Raw genomic sequence first — 19,621 nt, 5'->3', positions numbered from 1 at the left:
GTTGTGTTAATTGTGTCACTTGAGTGGGTAATTCTGCTGAATCCATTTTTTTTTTCTGGTTCGTTCAATCTGTAACGCTCCTGCGTTTTTGTAGTAGGCTAGATATGCAGCTGCAAAATCTCCACTCAGTAGTCATGTAGAGATGTGTTGAATAACCAGATCCAACTCTCCAGACTCATCAATGTGGGCCTGTCAGCTTCAACATACAGAAATATACACACTCAATAAGATGTTCCTGGAGTGGTGGAATGTATATGACAGTATGAAGGTGTTGTGCTGAAGGGACAGGTGTGAACAGTGATAGAGATGGTAAGTACTTGATAGGTTTGTTCAGGAGAGTACTAGATGGTATTAGGTAGAGTGCAGATAGGTTAGTAATCGAGTATGGTGACAGGTGGTAAGGACAGCAGATGACAATTACAGGATAGACTAACCCAGTGCAAGGATAGATGGTAGTAGACTTAAGAACTAACAATCTATGTAGCAGTGCAGATGATAGATGGTAGTAGACTCAAGAGCTAGCAATCTATGTAACAGTGTAGATAGTAGATGGTAGTAGGCTCAAGAGCTAGCAATCTATGCAACAGTGCAGATGATAGATAGTGTAAGTAGGTTATGGAGGATTCCCCTGTGGGGTACTTATCACTAGTAAATGTTAGTAGTAGAGGGGTCCAGTAGAGAGGGGAAGATCTGGTAGCGAGATACAGGGATCAGTAGCGAGGTTCCGGTCTGCTCCAGGTAGAAGCAACCAGCTGGAGGTTCCGACAGCAAGACAGGCTTGAAAGCATGTGGATACGCAAGGCAGGTTGAACGAACGATGTGAGTGAGAACGCTGGCGGTTGAAATAGCCGCTCTGCGGCGCTCAGCGATGACATCATCTGTCTTAAAGGTGTATGCGTACCACCTAGTAAGAAAGGTGGGACGCATATTTGGAAGGAAATAGATTATTAAGGGTACCAGAGGTACCAGAATCTTACACTATCACAGTGCAGGTGCATTTATACGGAGACTTGATTACACACAGGTGGATTCTATTTATCATCATTAGTCATTTAGGTCAACATTGGATCATTCAGAGATCCTCACTGAACTTCTGGATAGAGTTTGCTGCACTGAAAGTAAAGGGGCTGAATAATTTTGCACGCCCAATTTTTCAGTTTTTTATTTGTTAAAAAAGTTTGAAATATCCAATAAATTTTGTTCCACTTCATGATTGTGTCCCACTTGTTGTTGATTCTTCAAAAAAAAATTACAGTCTTATATCTTTATGTTTGAAGCCTGAAATGTGGCAAAAGGTAGAAAAGTTCAAGGGGGCCGAATACTTTCACAATGCACTGTACCTGCTCAGTACTACAAGTTTTCATCCAGGCATTGCTGTAAGTACACCCGTCCTCCTTTTGCCAGTGATCTGGTGATCTAAGAACACTTGCAGGAGACAAATGCAAAAATATACTCACTGCAGCCTCCTTGCTGTTTTTCACATGATTTTCTTCACTTTGGAGAGATTTTCTCTCATATCCTCATGTGTTAATAGGACAAGAAGTAAAGTTAAATTTCAAATTGGATCACAGAAAAAAAAAATCTCTGTCCAAAACTAAAATAAAAAAGTTAGTCTTAAGTAATATTTGAAGGTAAGTTGAGTACATGTTATGATTTTAGCATAACCACTGATTGGTTTCTTGTTTTGCATGGGGTTGCTCTTTACAGGAATCGTGGTACCCTAGACACAAAATATAGTTTCCAATGTTTTTCTTTTAAATGCAGTGTTTGATTTGCTTTAATATCCCTCATCTCCTGTTAGTTCACTACATTTCACCTCCCTTCCCCCAATACTTGTACAAGTAAACACTTCTTGAGAACCAATGTGTATGGAGGATACAGTGGTTGGCTGACTTGACAAGATCCAAAAAAAGCTTGGTTGCGGGTCTAAGGCATATATGAATATGGGAGATGTGAGATGTTTTTCTGATTTCTTGAAAACTACCTCTGAGCTCCTAGCCCAGTGATGGCGAACCTTGGCACCCCAGATGTTTTGGAACTACATTTCCAATGATGCTCACCTACACTGCAGAGTGCATGATCATCATGGGAAATGTAGTTCCAAAACATCTGGGATGCCAAGGTTCACCATCACTGTTCTAGCCTGTGTGATCTCAGCTGGCTAAAGTAGAACTGACCAGAAACTCTGGGGAGTTGCAAAAACTAGGACCAGGGCCAGTACTAGGCTATTTTGCACCCTAGGCAAGACCAGCTATTTGCACCACCCAAAAAATAAATAAATAAGGGCTGCAAATGCAGGTTGCTTTCTCACATCCTTGCCAATGTTAGCTCCATGTGAAAGTTATGTTGCATGCAGCATGGCCTGCGTGGCACCTCATTGGCTGGATACCTCTTCTTTACGGAATGGCAAGTTGGCACTAGAGGGCTTCTTCTCCAGCTAACATCATCCAATCCTGCAGTGGTATGTAGAACATCGGCGCAGTGTGTGGGGAACAGGGCAGCCATTAGACATTTTGGGGCCCCTTACAAAGCTTTGGGCCTGGGCCCCCTTGTTCTGACCCCCTTACTTTATACTTTAACCCTTTCATTATGGTCCCCAAAGTCCCCCCCTTACATCAGGGTCCTCAGAGTCCACCCTCGCCTTTCATCAGTGTCCCCGGAGTCATTCTCCCTTACATCAGGCTCCCAAGAGTCCACTCTCCTTAAATAAGGGTCTCTAAAGTTCCTTCCCTTACATCCGGGATCCTACTTTCATTAGTGTCCCAAACATCTCTACATTCATTAGGATCCCAAAGTCCCCACTTACATCAGGGTCCCTATAGCCCCTCCCTTACATCAGGGTCCCCAGTCTCCTCTTTTTAGATCAGTGACCCCAGAGTTCCCCCTTACATCAGAGGCCCCCTTGTATTAGGATCCCCAAAGTCACCCCCTTACTTCAGGGTCCACAGAGCCCCCCTTATATCAGGGTTCCCAGAGCCCCCCTTACATCAAGGTCCTTAAAGTGACCTTACATCAGGGTGCCTAAATCCTCCTTACAATAGGGTCCCTAAAGCAACCTTACATCAGGGTCCCCAAAATCTCCTTACATCATGGTCCCTATAGCCCATTCCCCTTTAATAGGGTCCCCAAAGTTAGAAGGGAAGAGCAGAGTGGGGTAAGGAGTGTGGAGAGGTTTAAGAGAATAGTTGGGGTAGTGGAAGGAGAGGAGGGAGTATTGTGAAGACCCCGGCTTACATCAGGATCCATTTTTTCCCATTGCAGCAGCCGGCTACAGGACAGGTGGGAGATGAAAGGCTGAGCACTGGGACCAGATAGGTTTGGAGGAGAAACTTCCTTCTCCTCCTCTGAATGCCAGGGCCCAGAGGAGGGGCAAGCAAGTGATTGGTTACTAGGACAAGGGCGGTCCTAGCAACCAAATCCTAGAGCTGAGAATAGTGGACGTCGGCGGCGGTGGATGCGGTCAGCTGCCGTACATCCAGGGAAAGCCTGCACTGTTTCTGAGCATCGCGGCTGTTTCAGCAGGGATGCTGACTGGATATTTGGGCAGGATGCTCTGGGGTGTTTGGAGCCAGTAACAACATGACTTGGCTGCGCCCTAGGAGAGGTGTACTCTAGGTGGCTGCCTAGTTCGCCTAGCAGTAGCGTTGGCCCTGACTAAGACTACACTATTATGAAAAAAGTAAGGTGGACTGTATCAAGATCACAAAACAGCATTACAAATGCTTTGACAGCACGCAGGCTTCCAGCTTCTACTCTATGTAGCCTAAGACAAATTAGGGCAGTGTCAATAGCTGACTAGCACTGACCTGACAGAAATACACATATAAGGGCTTCTGTAATCTACATAGTTATTTCTGGTCAGTGACTTGTAGTGTAAAAACACTAATAGCATAATAGCCAGTTTAGTGGTATTTCCCCAAAGAAGCAACCAATGATATCCCACATTTCTCCCATGATAAGGCAACATACAGTCAATCTAAGAGATTGCGAAATGTATATTTTTTGTGTTTACCAAGCACTGAATAGAATATTGCTAACCTGCCTGTACACAACCATCTGCCATGCCACTGTCATTTTCTGTATTATTGTTTAAACATTAAGACATAATGGGGCTGATACATTAGAACTGGGAAAAAAGAAAATCATAAGAAAGGTGGATTTATAGCTTCCATTGCCCAGTCAAAATTCCTTTTTCATTTTCTATAAAATGAAAGGTAACAACTTATTTGGCTATTCCACTCATACCACTGTCAATTGGTATCTCGAAGGCAAGTGACTCACTCATCTGGCTCTATCTAATTTACATTTTGCAGAAATTAGGTTTTGGACTGCAATTCCATAAATAGATAATGGCCTTCTACATTTCTCCCATGGACCATATTAAATATGCTATTTTCAACTCTATTGCTTTCCTATATTAATCACTCAAAAGTACTATGGGACTTACAATGACAGTTCCTCAAATTTATTTGGTACCACCACAGACCATGGGTAGCTCAATGGACCTCATATCATAGATGGCCACAAGGATGATTAGGAGTCCCCTATCTCCAAAAGTATTACCAAGCCACCCAATTAGCTTCTCTTACCAAAAACAGTATCATGCCACTACTGAAAATCCTATATGGGTATCTTTTGAGGCAGTCAATTGTGACCCTTTCCTTGCCAGTAATTTACGATAGCTTCCCCCATGTGACAGATCTTTTATATTTTATCTGTCTATCACGTCACAAGTTGTGGGACAACCTTAAATACTCTGGTGGACCTTCAAAACTGGAAATACTGCACATTTTTAAACTATGGAGTGCTTCAGATCTCACCAACATGTATATCTTAATGATGACAAAAGGCATTCAAACATTTCATACTCTCTGAGTGAATCATAAACTGCTTAGAGCAAAAACTTTCTTATACCTACAAGTAAAACTTTTTTTTCCCCATTTGTGATCCCTATTCCAACTAATAAAGAAACTTTGACCCCCCTTTAAACACTATTTTTGCAATGACCCACATTCCCCATGTCTGTTCTCCTTGCTGTAAATTTTACTTCTTACGGGCTCTTCCACACCCTGACATACCTACTGTACATGTCCCAATGGGAAACAGACCTAAACAAAATTAAATCATATAGGACACTACTAAATCATGCTCCCAGAATGTCATAGATCTGAAAACAAATTCCAAGGTACTATATTGTTGGTATAGTACCTATTTATGACTAGCCTGACCCATTTTTCCTCAAGACAATCAAAATCCTGCTTCTATGGATGCTGGGAACCTGGGAATCTATGTACACATATGGTGGACATGCCCAGTTGTCCATACTTTATGGACCCAAGTTTACAATATGCTGTAAAAATGTTTAGGTTAACATACCAATAACTCTAGGTAAAGCCCTATTTATTTGAAACTGGATAGGCCAACAAAATCCTAAGCTAGACTATTGACCCCTTTTTTTTATGGCAACCAAACAAATTCTAGCAAAAGCTTGCCCATGAATTTCCCTTTCCTTAGCAGCTGTGAAAAAAAAATAAGTACATTGAATCTTTTTTAACGAAAATTGAATGGCTGAGCTCAAAGATATGATTGATAAGTTCTATAAAATGTGGGACCCTTGGGTTTCCAACTTTTTGCCACCTGACTACGATCGGCATCTATTAGACCTATAAGACATGAGAAACTGCATTTGGCTTTTTGTCCAACATTTCACAGGTTCCAAGGTACTCCCTTCAATCCCCCCCACCTTCCAATCTGTATATGCTGATCTTCTATGCAATAAAAACTACTGAAGGAGAAAACTTGATTGGCTACTATTGTCAATAATTTCACATTATTTCTTATTTGGTTTTCTTCATGTTTACTACTGCCTATATAGGACTGATCAATTAACTATATATTTAAATAAAATGGTCCAGAAGGGATTTATCTATTAAAGCTGGAGAGTGCAAAATCAGGCTCACTTTTGCATAAAAAAAACAATCAGCTTCTAACCTCAGGTTGTTCAATTAAAAATTTGGCAATAAGACCTGGAAGCTGATTGGTTTCTATGCAGAAGTGAGCCTGATTTTGCACTCTCCAGCTTTAGTAAATAAACCTCGTAGTGTCACAGATGAAAATGCAATCATTATGGGCAGTCTTGTGTTGACGTGTCTAAAAGACACCATTTTTTTTTTTTTTGCAGATGTTTGTAAAATACAGCTTGTCCTACATGTTTGTGGGCTCCAAATTTGGGCTATACACAGCAATACCTGTAGCTGCAAATATTTAGCTAGCAACTGAATACCTAGGATAAAAATCAGAGACATTTGTTGAGTAGTCTATGTGCTATAGATAGAACCTGTCATAATTGGTCTTATTCAACAACGTTTTATCTGCGTCTGTATCCTGCTTGAACCAGGTGGTCATAGGGCAACTGAAGTCTGACAGTTGCTTCACTGTCAACTACCCTACTTCACGTATTGCACACTTCGATTCTGGAAAACAGTGTGTGAGAACAGGTAGTTACCAGGCCAGTAACTGTGACCTCTGATTCAAGCTGCAGGTAGATTCCGATAAAGTAAAGTGAAATAAGAATCAAATAGATAACTTTAAGAAGTTAGATGGACCAACTGTAGATATATAAGTTGTAATATTTACATTCTTTATTAAGTCCAGTTGTGACTGGTTCTCTTTAATGGAACCCTACCAACCTCATTTTAATATGTTGAAGATATAGTTGTTGATTCTCTTCTTTTATACCCAAATCTATTTATCCACCCCTCAGCTCTCTCCCTCAGTCTCCACACGTATCACTAATTTACTAACTGATATATCGGTCTGGATGTCACACCACTTCCTCAAACTCAATCCATCCAAAACCAAGTTAATAATTTTTCCTCCACCACGTGCCCCTTACCCTGATCTCTCTGTCAATATTGATGGCATTACTATCAGCTCATCCCCGCATGCCAAGGTCCTAGGTGTTGTCCTGGACTCTGAACTCTCCTTCAAGCCCCACATCCAATCGCTGTCCAAATCTTGCCGCCTTAACCTCCGCAACATCTCCAAAAATACGCCCCCGTTCTAACCAAAGATACAACAAAGCTCCTAGTTCACTCCCTGGTCATCTTGCGCCTCGACTACCGCGATTCCCGTCTCTTGGCTTACCTCTACACAGGCTATCCCCCCTTCATTCCATCATGAATGCTGCCGCCAGACTCATCCACCTTACCAATCGCTCAGTGTCCGCCGATCCTCTCTGTCAAGCCCTCCACTGGCTTCCACTCACTCAACGTATTAAATTCAAAATACTTACATCTTACAAAGCCATCCACAGCTTAGCCCCAACTACATCACTAGCCTAGTCTCAAAATACCAACCTAATCGCTCTCTTCATTCCTCTCAAAACCTCCTGCTCTCTAGCTCCCTCGTCACCTCCTCCCATGCTCGCCTCCAGGACTTTACCAGAGCCTCTCCAATCCTATGGAACTACTTGCCCTTATCTGCTACTCTATTAGCTTTTAGGCGATCTCTGAAAACCCTCCTTTTCAAAGAAGCCTATCCTACCCACACCTAACAAATGTACCTCCATTTTCTCTATCTGCCCATTCCCCTCGGCTACTGCCTTTTTTTTCACTCGACCCTCCCTCTAGATTGTAAGCTCTAACGAGCAGGGCCCTCTGATTCCTCCTGTATTGAATTGTACTGTAACTGTGTGTCTTCCCCCACATTTTAAAGCGCTGCATAAACTGTTGGCGCTATATAAATCCTGTATTATAATAATAATAATAATAATGTTCTTACATTGTTACAAGCCTGATTGCAAAAATAATTCACTACAGCTAGTTAAAAAAAAAAAAAAAATATTTAAAGGGTTTATATCAAAGAATATATTCTGAGTCCAACAAGAAATCCTGTTAATGCTTTACAAAGGAACTATTAGGCATTTATCTATATACCTTAAGTAATGAGATAGGACACATCAAAAGGTTCACACTTTTCTGCCATGTGACCCCCTCCATAACATCTTTCTCAGAAGAAATCCTTTGCCAGGATCCATCTGAGCTTTAGGATAAATATTGATCAAAGAAGATTAAATCAGCAGAACATAACTGTGGAAATATCAAGCAACAGAATGGAAAGATTACTTTATCTACATTTAAAGTCCTTGACAACCAGCACTATAATATAAAGGAGTGTGGATAAATTTATGAAAATACCGACACCCAAAAACATTATAAATGTACCATAAATGTGGCTGGTAAATTCTCTAATAATTGTCCACATTAAACAGCAACTTCAGCTGATAAGTGACACTAATCTAGTGACACCAGTCAGTGTTATTAAGGAATCAATGCAATTGAGCAAAACATTTGGAAAACCAATATATTTGAAGTGGAACTCCAGTCAAACAACTAAATAAAGAGTTAAAACAGAACTCCAGATAAAAAACAACAAGACAGAAAATAAGAGTTTTTTCAAAAGTAAAAAAAATGCTTTTGACAAAATATTTACTTTCAATCTGAAGCTCTGCCCTGTAGTACTTATTTTCAACCACATGATGCTCCCAGCACTTCCCAGCATCATTCAACCCACTTCTTCTGAGCCCAGGTCACCCTGGACCCTTCCCAGTCTTTGACTGGACAGTGCAAGCAAAAGAAAAGTGATGATCTCTCCAGCCCTCTGCTTTCTCTTCCTATCAGCATGTTTGTTGATAGTACATGAACTGATTGCCTCTTTCTGCTGCTTTTTCCTCCCACACTTTAGCTCTGCTGAACAGGTACTGCAGAAATCTAATACCAGGTCAAATTCAGGTATTTACACTGCTTGCATAAGAAAATGATGTATTAATAATTACAGAGTTGCATTAGTTTGTGTCTTTTATGTCTACCTAGAGTTGAAGTTTAAACTACATTCATGTATACATTTTCCTCTGCTATAGGATTTGTAACTCTGTGCAGCTGGTCTTGTGAGTCACACATATCTAGCACATTGCACAGCCACAAAATCGCCCTGGTACTTCCTGGTTAAAACTAACTATTTTCTGGATCATGTGATTGCTGATGCTGTGAATTCATTGTCTAGTGAGCGGACTGAAGGTGGAGAGGACACAGGAAGCAGCTTTGTGGAAGCAGGTATGTACTACCTGTCTGACTGTGTAGTATAGTTTGAGAGTTTAAATCATGATACTGGCTGTACAGAATTACAAATCCTAAACATTCTAAAGACCATAACGGGCTATTTGATATACTGTAGAATATGTTTTGTGGTTTTGTTACGTATGTTAGTCCAGAATACACAGTGCATTAATATTTATTTTCCCAAATGTTTTTGTTTCTACTTCTCTAAACTAAGCACTGCAAGTGTGATCTCTATAAGTGATCCAGTTGTGGTGAAATAGCTTTAACTGCTTCCGGACTGCCCACCGCATATATACTGGGGCAGGGCGGCCTGGCTGCACAGAATCACGTACATGTACGTGATTTTGTGCACGCAATCTGAGACATGTGTGCACGCCGCCAGAGCGCTGCTGCCACTGTGGTTGGGCAAAGCGAGAGCCAATCAGCGGGTCCGATGGGCGCCGGGACCCATCGATCGTTTAGAGCAGAGATATGCAAACTGTGGCCCTCCAACTGTTGCAAAACTACAACTCCCATCATGCCTCTGCCTCTGGGTGTCATGATTGTGGCTGTCAGTGTCCTGCTATGCATCATGGGACTTGTAGTTCTGCAACAGCTGGAGGGCAGTTTGCATATTCCTGGGTTAGAGGAAAAGCAGAACGGCGGTCTGCTAATGTAAACAAGGCAGACCACTGTTCTGTCAGGGAGTATAAAAGTTATCTTGTGTTTTAGCTCCGCTCTCTTTTCGTCCAGAGCATCCACTCCCCCCACAGTTAGAAACCACTCCCTAAGAGCACACTTAACCCCTTGATCGCCATTGGTGTTAACCCCTTCCCTGCCAGTGTCACGTTTACAGTGACAGTGCATTTTGTTTAGCACTGATCACTGTATTGGTGTCACTGGTCCCCAAAAAGTGTCACTTAGTGTCAGATTTGTCCATCACAATGTCGCAGTCCCACTAAAAATCGCTGATCGCCGTCATTACTAGTAAAAACAATAAAAAATAATCCATAAATATATCCCATAGTTTGCAGATGCTATAACTTTTTGCGCAAACCAATCAATATACACTTATTGGGATTTTTTTTTCCAAAAATATGCAGCAGAATACATATTGGCCTAAATTTATGAAGAAATTCGATTTTTACATTTTTTATTCGATATGTTTTATAGCAGAAAGTAAAAAATTTTTTTTTTTTTTTTTCAAAATTGTGGGTCTTTTTTTGTTTATAGTGTAAAACATAAAAACCGCAGAGGTGATCAAATACCACCAAAAGAAAGCTCTACTTGTGGGAAAAAAAACATCAATTTTATTTGGGTAAAGCATTGCATGACTGCACAAATGTCATTTAAAGCAACACAGTGCCGTATTGCAAAAAATGGCCTGGTCAGGAAGTGGGTAAAACCTTCCGGAGCTGAAGTGGTTAACTTACAGTCTCAGTAACATTAGCCAACAGTGACTCAATCTACATGACATCTTGCAGATTGTAGAAAGCTTTAATGCAAAAACTTGTGCAGATCATAACAAATGAAGATCAGGTAGATCAAAAAATAATAGTGTGTCTAGCCCCAGCAGAATACAGTACATGTAGTGAATAGAGGCTAAAGCATGAAGAAGAAGGTTGGGACTAAGTACATAGAGCATCCCCAATCTACGGAGAGAGTTAGGTAGGCAAACAGACAATGCATGTGTAGTGTGATAGTTATATTCAGTTGCTTTTATTATCTATGTAGCACAATTTTGTTTTTGTTTTGTATACCTATGTAGGCATTTCCATTACATTGTTAGTGCATTTATTTTCTACCCTCATTTGCATATGTTAATATACTTAGTGGTTAATATGACAGTCTAACAGCATAAAGTCACATAAACTAGCTATTTATAAAGAATATATTCTATATAAATAGCTAGAGACCAAACATCTGTCTTTCTGCACCACAGTGGGAGTAAAACCAGCCCTTTCATAATGAACAAGCCCATACCCAGCCCATAATGTGAATAAATTGTATGATCAAATGAAACGAATGTGGTTATGTAATGGAACCATTGGCAACTAAAGTAGAGTATTATGGTTTATTTGATGTCTAACTATAGGCTAAAGGAAATCTTGTTCATCTATAGGTGATAGGAGGGGGGGGGGGGGGGTTTACACCAGCCAAATCCCGCCAGATACTCCTACTCTTTGACACATCCCAGAGTTTCTGCATTTTTCCAGTACAGTCATGTCTATGTTTTTTGAGGCTTAATATGCAGTATTAATAAACTTTTCATTTGTAAACTTTTGTCATAATTTGAAACCACAATCTCACTTACAATATGTTAAAATTCAATTTTCAATATCGTAAGTGACTGCCTGCAAAATTAAGAAGGTAATTGAGTTCAATGAAAATTGATACCATTTTTCGATGGCATTTGGATATTACAGGCTGTCCCCAGTTACAAACAAGACAGGGACTGTAGGTTTGTTCTTAAAGCGGAGTTCTGGGCACAAAATCTGTATTTCTTTTTTGTGCCCCTCCGCTAGCTACACATAACCTGAAAAGGAATTGGATAGTTATTTTTTTTTTTTTTTTGTATACTCACCTTGTAATTGAAGATCGTAAATACTCACCTCAGGGTACTTCCTCCTCCAGCACCGAGGCTCACCCCGTCACTTCCTGCCTCGCAATGATTCCTGGGAGCTGAACGTCATCGCTCCCAGGAATCAATGCGACGGCACCGGCCCCGCACGTCACTTCCGGGCGACGCCGCATTCCCCTGCTAAACAGCTTCTGGGCATGTCCAGAAGCTGTTTAGGAATGCGGCGCCGCACTGGAAGTGACGAGAGGGGCCGGTGCGGCGCATTCTGGGAGAAGAAGACGCGGAAGAAGACACCGAAGAGGACCGCGCCGGCTTCAGCTGCCCACAAGAGAGATGGAAACGCTGTGGAAGAAATTTTCAAAGTAAGTATTTCTTCTAAAAGGTAAGTGCGAACCGGGACAGATCAGAGGCTAGCCATTGTGGAATGTGCTAGCCCTGACTGTCCCGGGGGTATGTTCAGTAAAAAATAATTTCTGTGCCCGGAACTCCGCTTTAAGTCGAATTTGTTTGGAAGTCGGAACAGGTACATTTTTTAACTGTTGCTCCAGCCAAAAGAATAATTTTAAAATTTTTTGGATAGCATAGGGAAGCATTTCTTTTGCTGTCTGTGCCCCTGTTCAGAAGATTCCACCTCACTTTCTGTCCCTATGACAACTGAATTTTAAAAATTTTGGGCTGTTGTAGAAACAAGGATTAGTGATAAAGCTTCAATAGAGACACCTTTTTCCCATGAGAAATCTTCCAGGAGTGAATTTCCCTTCCTAGGGCTGGATTTCTCTTCACTTCCTGTTGTCTCTCTCTGTTTGTAAGAAGGGAGTCGTTTGTAAGTTGGATGTTTGTAACCCGGGGACTGCCTGTATATGTGTTATGAATTATCAGGTCATTTTCTGAAGCAAAGATACATAAAAGTTCATTGGTTGGTTATTCAATGCATGATTCCAGACCCCTTTTTTTTACCTCAGGAATAATAGATATAATATACAGTAGTTTATAAGTGTAACCAGGCATATACAGTAGCAATGTAAAATCGATCTTCCTCTAATAAAAAGGAAGCTATAGTATATTTTCAGTGTCCTCATCTTTACTTATTACAGCGTTTACCTTAAAGTAATTATTGCCTTGAATTTAACATTTTGACATACTTGCCTTTGCACACTTTTGGCCTAGTATTAAATTTATATATTTGTACATTAGCTTTATATTCCCATAACCTCCCTGCTATGTAACTGTTGAGATGCAATTTCAGCCACACGGGTGGGGAGTATTTTCCATTAGGTAGGTAGACATACAGATATACTTAGTGAGATGGAGCAGCAAGGCACAACTATTTTACAGTACTACAAAGCAGGACACAGAGTATACACATTTTGCAGCTCCTGTGTTCATCATGTATACCTGTACAAAACAAGGCTATTAAAACAATAACATATATCGGTAAGAACCATACAACCCTAGCCAGCTTATCTCAGGGTAAGTAGCAAATGTATCTATATTGGCTATTGTCATCTAAAATAAGTGTGATGTCCCCTCATTCTTGCATTAGCAAAAACAGTCATACTTGGTCAATCTGAGCATACGTATATACTTATGCAGGGATATTAAGAGAAAACATTCAAAAAAATTAAAGACAGTAATAAGGTATTTTGGAATATTTCTGTGTTGTATACTTGTCTTTTGAAATGTTAGACATTGCATGGACACCACAAAGGCAAATATATTCATCTTATCTTTAGGAATATACAGAGATGATGATATTCCTATCACTGCCTTGCCTATTATACTCTATGTTTAGAGTAAAATTCTCATTTTTTTGGGTGATCTGAAACAAGAGCGCCACCTACCAGCCCAGTAAGAAATATAATGTCTTGATGTACAATATGACTAACTCCAGAAAGTATGTTTTTGTTTCACATAGTTTAGGCCTCAATTCAAAGATAACATTTCAACCATGCATTATTTTATGAGTTTAACACATTTTTATTGTTATTTTCTAGCTACTGTGAAGTAATGATACAATCCTCTGGACTGTAAGCTTCAATAGACATAACTTTCTTTCCTTTTTGTATGTTGTTGCTGCTATGCATGTATTTGCTATACAATCTACACCTTTGTATGTATCCTTTACTTTGTACATTGCCACTAAAGTTGACAGCACTGTGCGAATCAAGAAACAGAATTACTTAGAGACAATGTGAACTTGATGTACTTTTTTATCAAGGTAAACTAAGGTCTTCCAGATAGATTAAAAATTCCAAAAAGGTTCCTATCAAAAAGTATATAATTGTTCAGAGTACAATTCTCATTATTGTGATAAAACATTTATATAAACAATGGTATATGGAACTTATAAATCCGTATATCTATTGTATATCTATTGTACCAATATCCTTAATCAAGTATGCAACCGCTTACAAAGAGAAATCGGACTTTTCAGGTACTGAACCAGTAGGTTAGCACCTGAAAAGTCCCATTTATTTTTGTACACGATATTAATACTTTGTATTTACTATACAGAGTTCCCTGTGCTTCCTCCTAACACCAATACTACAATATCTTTATCAGCCACTGGCTGGTTTGTTAGCAGCAGCTGTAAGGCTGGGGTTTTTAGTTTTTTAGTAGCTACAGGAACGAATACTGACTACTCATCAGACTTTCCAATCTAATTGCATGGTATTCTAGGTTTCATGACTATACAGTCAGGTTGAAAAAGACATCTAGTTCAACCAATTGAAAAATATCAATAAAAAGAAATCCCTCCATATACAGAATTTAGGTTTATAATTTAGCTATTGTCAAATGTTCGCATTTATATAATATAAAACTAGCCTTATACAGTATATCATTGAGTGCACGATATCTAGCAATAATGAGACCTAAATCTTCACTTGTTATTTTGCAACACAGGATTAAAGCCTGGTAGGTGGTTGAGGGACAATAGCCACAGCTAATATATGAGATACTTTATTAATAACACATGGTTGATTTTTCATCTCTTGCAGATACTGACACACAGGGAGTATTCACACTAGGCAAACTGTACTATGTCTAAGCACGTTTGACCTCCAAAGTCTAAGCACGTTTGAGCTCCACAGTCTATTTTGTTTAACTATATTAGTGTACTGTGCCCTGGCCTGTTCAAAAAGCACGGCTCAGTTGGACTTGAGCATGCTTTGCATCTGTAGGAGGCCAAGGTGATGATGTAAGTATGCTCAGGCCCAGCACATTGTGCGTGTAGGCTAGTGGGGGAGTGAGGACAATCATGCTCAGTCACGCTACAAGGCGACCATGCCCAGTGTGAGTATGCCTTTAAACCACTGCATCTTCGGCTCTGGCCATAAATGTTGGCCTTTTGGCTAAGTTGCATGCTTACTGAGGAATTCTCTATTTATGTTACATTATAGAGCAGGGATCCTCAAACTACGGCCTTCCAACTGTGGAACTACACATCCAATGAGGCATTGTAAAACACTGACATTCACAGACATGACTAGGCATGACAGGAATTGTAGTTCCTGAACAACTGGAGAGCCATAGTTTGAAGACCCCTGTTATAGAGTATAAGACTGGAGAAGTTTGTTTTATAATCATTTGAGGAAAGTGAGGGGAGAGCCAGGACCACTAGTGTGGAGATAATGATGCCTAAGTTCTCAAGACATGTAGAAACTGCCAGTTGGTCCACCCAAAACTAAAATGCCAGCATTACAAAGCTAAAGAGGTTTTCCACCTACATTTCACTCAAAACAAAAATCTTTATTGTGGCCTTAATTGTGACTGCTTGATGACAGCTCAACCCTCAATTACAACTCAATGGCATGTACATGGCAGAATCACCAAGCAGACCCATGACTTCCACTCTAAAAGCTCCTCTGCTTTTTCTATTGCAACATAGTCTAGCTTCGAAAACTGCTAAAATCCTGTACTAAAATTTTTGAATGGGACAAAGTATTTATCACATGCATATTTTTAAACATTGTTTCACTTGCACAATATTCTTAGAAAAGCGAAATCTAGCTATGGAATATAATGTGATGTCCTGGTATGTCGGCCAGATATATAGTATAAACATCACTAATCAAATCGTACTAATATTGCACAATCATAGTCTGACATTTAAATATATCACAGAATCATAGGTTTTCTCCAAATGAAAGAGAAATATACAATGATATAGCAAAAGTAACACAGTTGTAATACATTTTAAATAGGAAGGTTTCCAGTACTTCATACATGTCCATCACTACATAAGCATTAAGTAATGACCATGTGTTCAAATTAAAAGCCTACTCTGAATGCTACAACTGTTATTTAGTAAACTGGGATTTATTTACTGTATTCAACTAAAATGAGCAAATAATAATATTATAATTCATTTTACCTGGACATTTGCTATATATATATATATATATATATATATATATATATATATATATATATATATATTTTTTTTTTTTTTTTTTTTTAAGTAAATCAATTCATGACTATTAATACTTTGTATTTACTAAACAGAGTTCCCTGTGTTTCCTCCTAACAACAATACTAGAGATGTGCCTAATGCACAGATAACTCACCTTCATGGGCTGTCCCAGTGTGTGGCTAGATGCGTCCCAGCAGACTGAATAATTAATAATCCAGTGTCTGTGGTGCTGTGCAGTCCTGCACTTCAGAATGGAGCTCTTTGGCTGTCCCTGGGGAAGTCAGTTGCAAGTAAAGTGTGTAGAGGGAGAGGGCAGTGCTTGTATCTGACTGACTGATTGATTGCCAGAGCAGGGGTACCTGCCTCCCCCTTCTCCTCCCTCCACACCCCCACCTCCCTCGTTTTCTCTCTCGGTCTCTGGAGCTGCTGGACACCTGCCACTAGCCTGGACTGGAGGTGTAGATGTTCAGCCACTCAGAGCATGGGGGTAGCACATTACTCAGACAGACTGCGTACTTCTTCCAGTGGTTAGAAGATAATCTACTTGAATGTCTCTGCACCTTTCAGCACTCCTAAAGAGGAGGAAAATCACATTTTGTGTAATTTACTGTATATTGTTTCTTCAAATGATGTAGAACATTCAAGCAGGGAAGAGAGTAAAACTATATACAGTATATTATTAAACCCTCAGTCTTTTTTAGTTTATTACATTCAGCATAAAAAAAAATATTCCCAGTAAACTATTTGCTAAAATTCCTACATCGGCACTTGCATTTTACAACTTTTAAGCAGTGGCAGCTGGTGAAGTTTTAAGATGGTGGGGCGCCAGACCCCGCCCTTCTATTTTGACCCCTCTCACTTCTCAGAAGCCCCACCCCTTATAGACTCCACCCATTTTGTCCCCTGTATTTTGCTTGCTTGAACAAATGCTCCCAATATATCACATATTTAGGGGTCTCTCAGTCCTAGTATATCCCATAATAGGGAGCAGGGGCCCTATTATGGGATATACTGTGAGAGACACCCTATTATGGGATACACTGACAGAGTGGCACAAACCCCACAGTACAGACCCCACAGTACAGACCCCCTAGAACAAACCCCACAGTACAGACTCCCCTAGCACAAACCCCACAATACAGGCCCCCTCAGTACAGACCCCCTAGCACAAACCCCACAGTACAGACCCCCCTAGCACCAACCCCACAATACAGGCCCCCTCAGTACAGACCCCCTAGAACAAACCCCACAGTACAGACCCCTAGCACAAACCCCACAATACAGGCCCCCTCAGTACAGACCCCCTAGCACAAACCCCACAGTACAGACCCCCCTAGCACAAACCCCACAATACAGGCCCTCTCAGTACAGACCCCCTAGCACAAACCCCACAATAAAGACCCCCTAGCACAAACCCCACAGTACAGACCCCCTTAGTACATACCCCCTAGCACAAACCCCACAGTACAGACCCCCTAGCACAAACCCCACAGTACAGGCCCCCTCAGCACAGACCCCCCCCCCCAGCACAAATCCCTCAGCACAGACCCTCCAGCACAAATCCCTCAGCACAGACCCCCCCAGCACAAATCCCTCAGCACAAATCCCTCAGCACAGACCCCCCAGCACAAACCACTCAGTACAGACCCCCTAGCACTAATCCCCCCATCCCTGAAATAACATGGCAGAGGTGCTTAGGTCAAGTAAATGAAAAAGCTTGTAAGCAAGTAAGGTTCATGTGCAGAGGGAAGCAGTCAAATACAGGCATGTTCACATTGCATTGCTTCCAAGTTCCACTCACTTTTTGTCTGCCTGGGCCCTGGGATCGACTGGGCTGAGGGCTCCCTCCCGCTCTCTTGCTGGCTGGCTGCCCTCTCTTCTCTGAATCGATCCTTCCTTCCAGTCCACTCCTCCTCACTCTCACTGAGTCAGCGTCCTCCACTCCTCCTGTGTAGCAGCAGACTGTGAGCAGAGAGAGACTGCAAGACCGACGTCTGGGGTGAGGCGAAGGAAGCAGACAGCAGCACCCAAGCACCGCCCCTATTACATCAGAGGAGGTCCTGGAATCCAATCACAGGACAGCATGGTGAGTGGGAGTGTTTGGGGGGCATTGCTCTGCGCCCGAGGACATTCTAAAGGGCCGCAAATCAGCTTGCCAGAAAGTTGGCACATGATCACAAAACCCCCACCCCTCTCCATAGCAGCAGTGTGTCCGGCGCCCCGCTGCATTAAAGGTACACTTTTTTTTTTATTAACACTGATGCTACGTGACTAGCCTTGGGGGGGGCGGTGCCCCTGCACCCCCTATTGACCAGCCGCCACTGCTTTTAAGGCTGTGCTGTCTCAGTGCTGCTTCTCTGAACTTCCAGCTTTCACAGAAAAGAGTTAAAGAGGTTGTTAACCTCTATAATAATAGATGAACACAGCATACTGTGTGTACTTGCCTCAGTCCATAGCGCTTAATGTGGATCCTGTCTATTCTCTCCTTCCTCTGCTATCTTTATGAGTTACTTCTGACAATTTTTCTAGACACAACGGAATCCTTGGAGAGGACCCCCATAGCACACAGCAAGTGATAGGCTCTGATGTGCTTGTTTCCAATGGAGGCTGTGTAGAAGGAGTTGTGTCTTTTCCTTCCACTCAGGTCTCAGATTACACTCAGCTCTGTGCTTTGCAGTTTGTGAAATCAGAGCCTCGTCCCCACCTCCTGGAAACAGAGAAATACCATAAATACTGTGTACTTTAGAAGGCTATGAAGGAGAGAAGGCTGCAGATAAACATGAACAGCTTTTGTAGGAGGATTTTATTAATCACTGTTTATCACATGAGTCTAATCACTTCAATGGGCTTATGTAAGGGTTTATTATAACTTTAAAAGTGGACAGTCCACTCAGGTAACTTGAAGAAGGGAAGGAGGAGGTGAGAGGAGCAGTGGAATGTCTTGCCATTCTAGGCTACAGGGGTGTGTGTTTGAATCAATAACACCATGTACAGTGCCGGATTTATAAGGAGGCTAAAGGGACAATTGCCCCGGGTCCCCTGCCAGAGGGGGCCCAGACTTCCTTTATAAAAAAAAAATTAAAGCTTATTTCCCCCTGAGACTGCAGTAGTGTGTTCATTGAGGAAATTGTCCAGTTTGCAGCCTTTGTTAAGCTCCTGTCATGTCTAACTCCATCTCAATAGGCAGATTTATTACACAATGAGCTTGCTGATACCTTTCCAGGTGTTACTGCAGATCTTAGAATATATTTGAGCACGATGGTCACTAGTTGTTCAGGAGAAAGTTGCTCTGTGCCTATTGGCTGTTGAGAGCAGTGTTCTCACGATAAAACAGTTTGATGAGTTAGTTAAATATTTTGAAGATGCTAAGTGCAGGAAAAAAGTGTTTTTGCAAATATTGTAGTGTGATGCATAACTGTGATGTATGACTTGCTGGTTCCCATTACTGGTGTATTGTGTATGCTTACAGTCAATAAAATTGAGGATAAAAAATCAGACAAATGTGTTTTCTTGTGAACCTACCCTTTG

General features: G+C 41.1%; 1 protein-coding gene across 2 annotated transcripts in view; it reads right to left on the bottom strand.

Moving 5' to 3' along the window:
• The window catches only part of CHRDL1 (chordin like 1), a 184,943-nt gene extending 168,517 nt beyond the window's left edge, over positions 1-16,426 (bottom strand). For both annotated transcript variants that reach the window (XM_082262880.1, XM_082262881.1), the window contains exon 1: positions 16,248-16,426. In XM_082262880.1, coding sequence (XP_082119006.1) covers positions 16,248-16,253 — 6 coding nt within the window. In that variant the 5' untranslated portion in view covers positions 16,254-16,426. The remainder of the gene's footprint in view (positions 1-16,247) is intronic.
• Positions 16,427-19,621: the final 3,195 nt, after the last annotated feature.

The sequence above is a fragment of the Pelophylax lessonae genome, assembly GCF_965119305.1.
Source record: "Pelophylax lessonae genome assembly, chromosome: 7".
NCBI lineage: Eukaryota > Metazoa > Chordata > Amphibia > Anura > Ranidae > Pelophylax > Pelophylax lessonae.
Note: the sequence above shows the minus strand (reverse complement) of the source record. Positions and strands in the feature narration are given on the sequence as shown.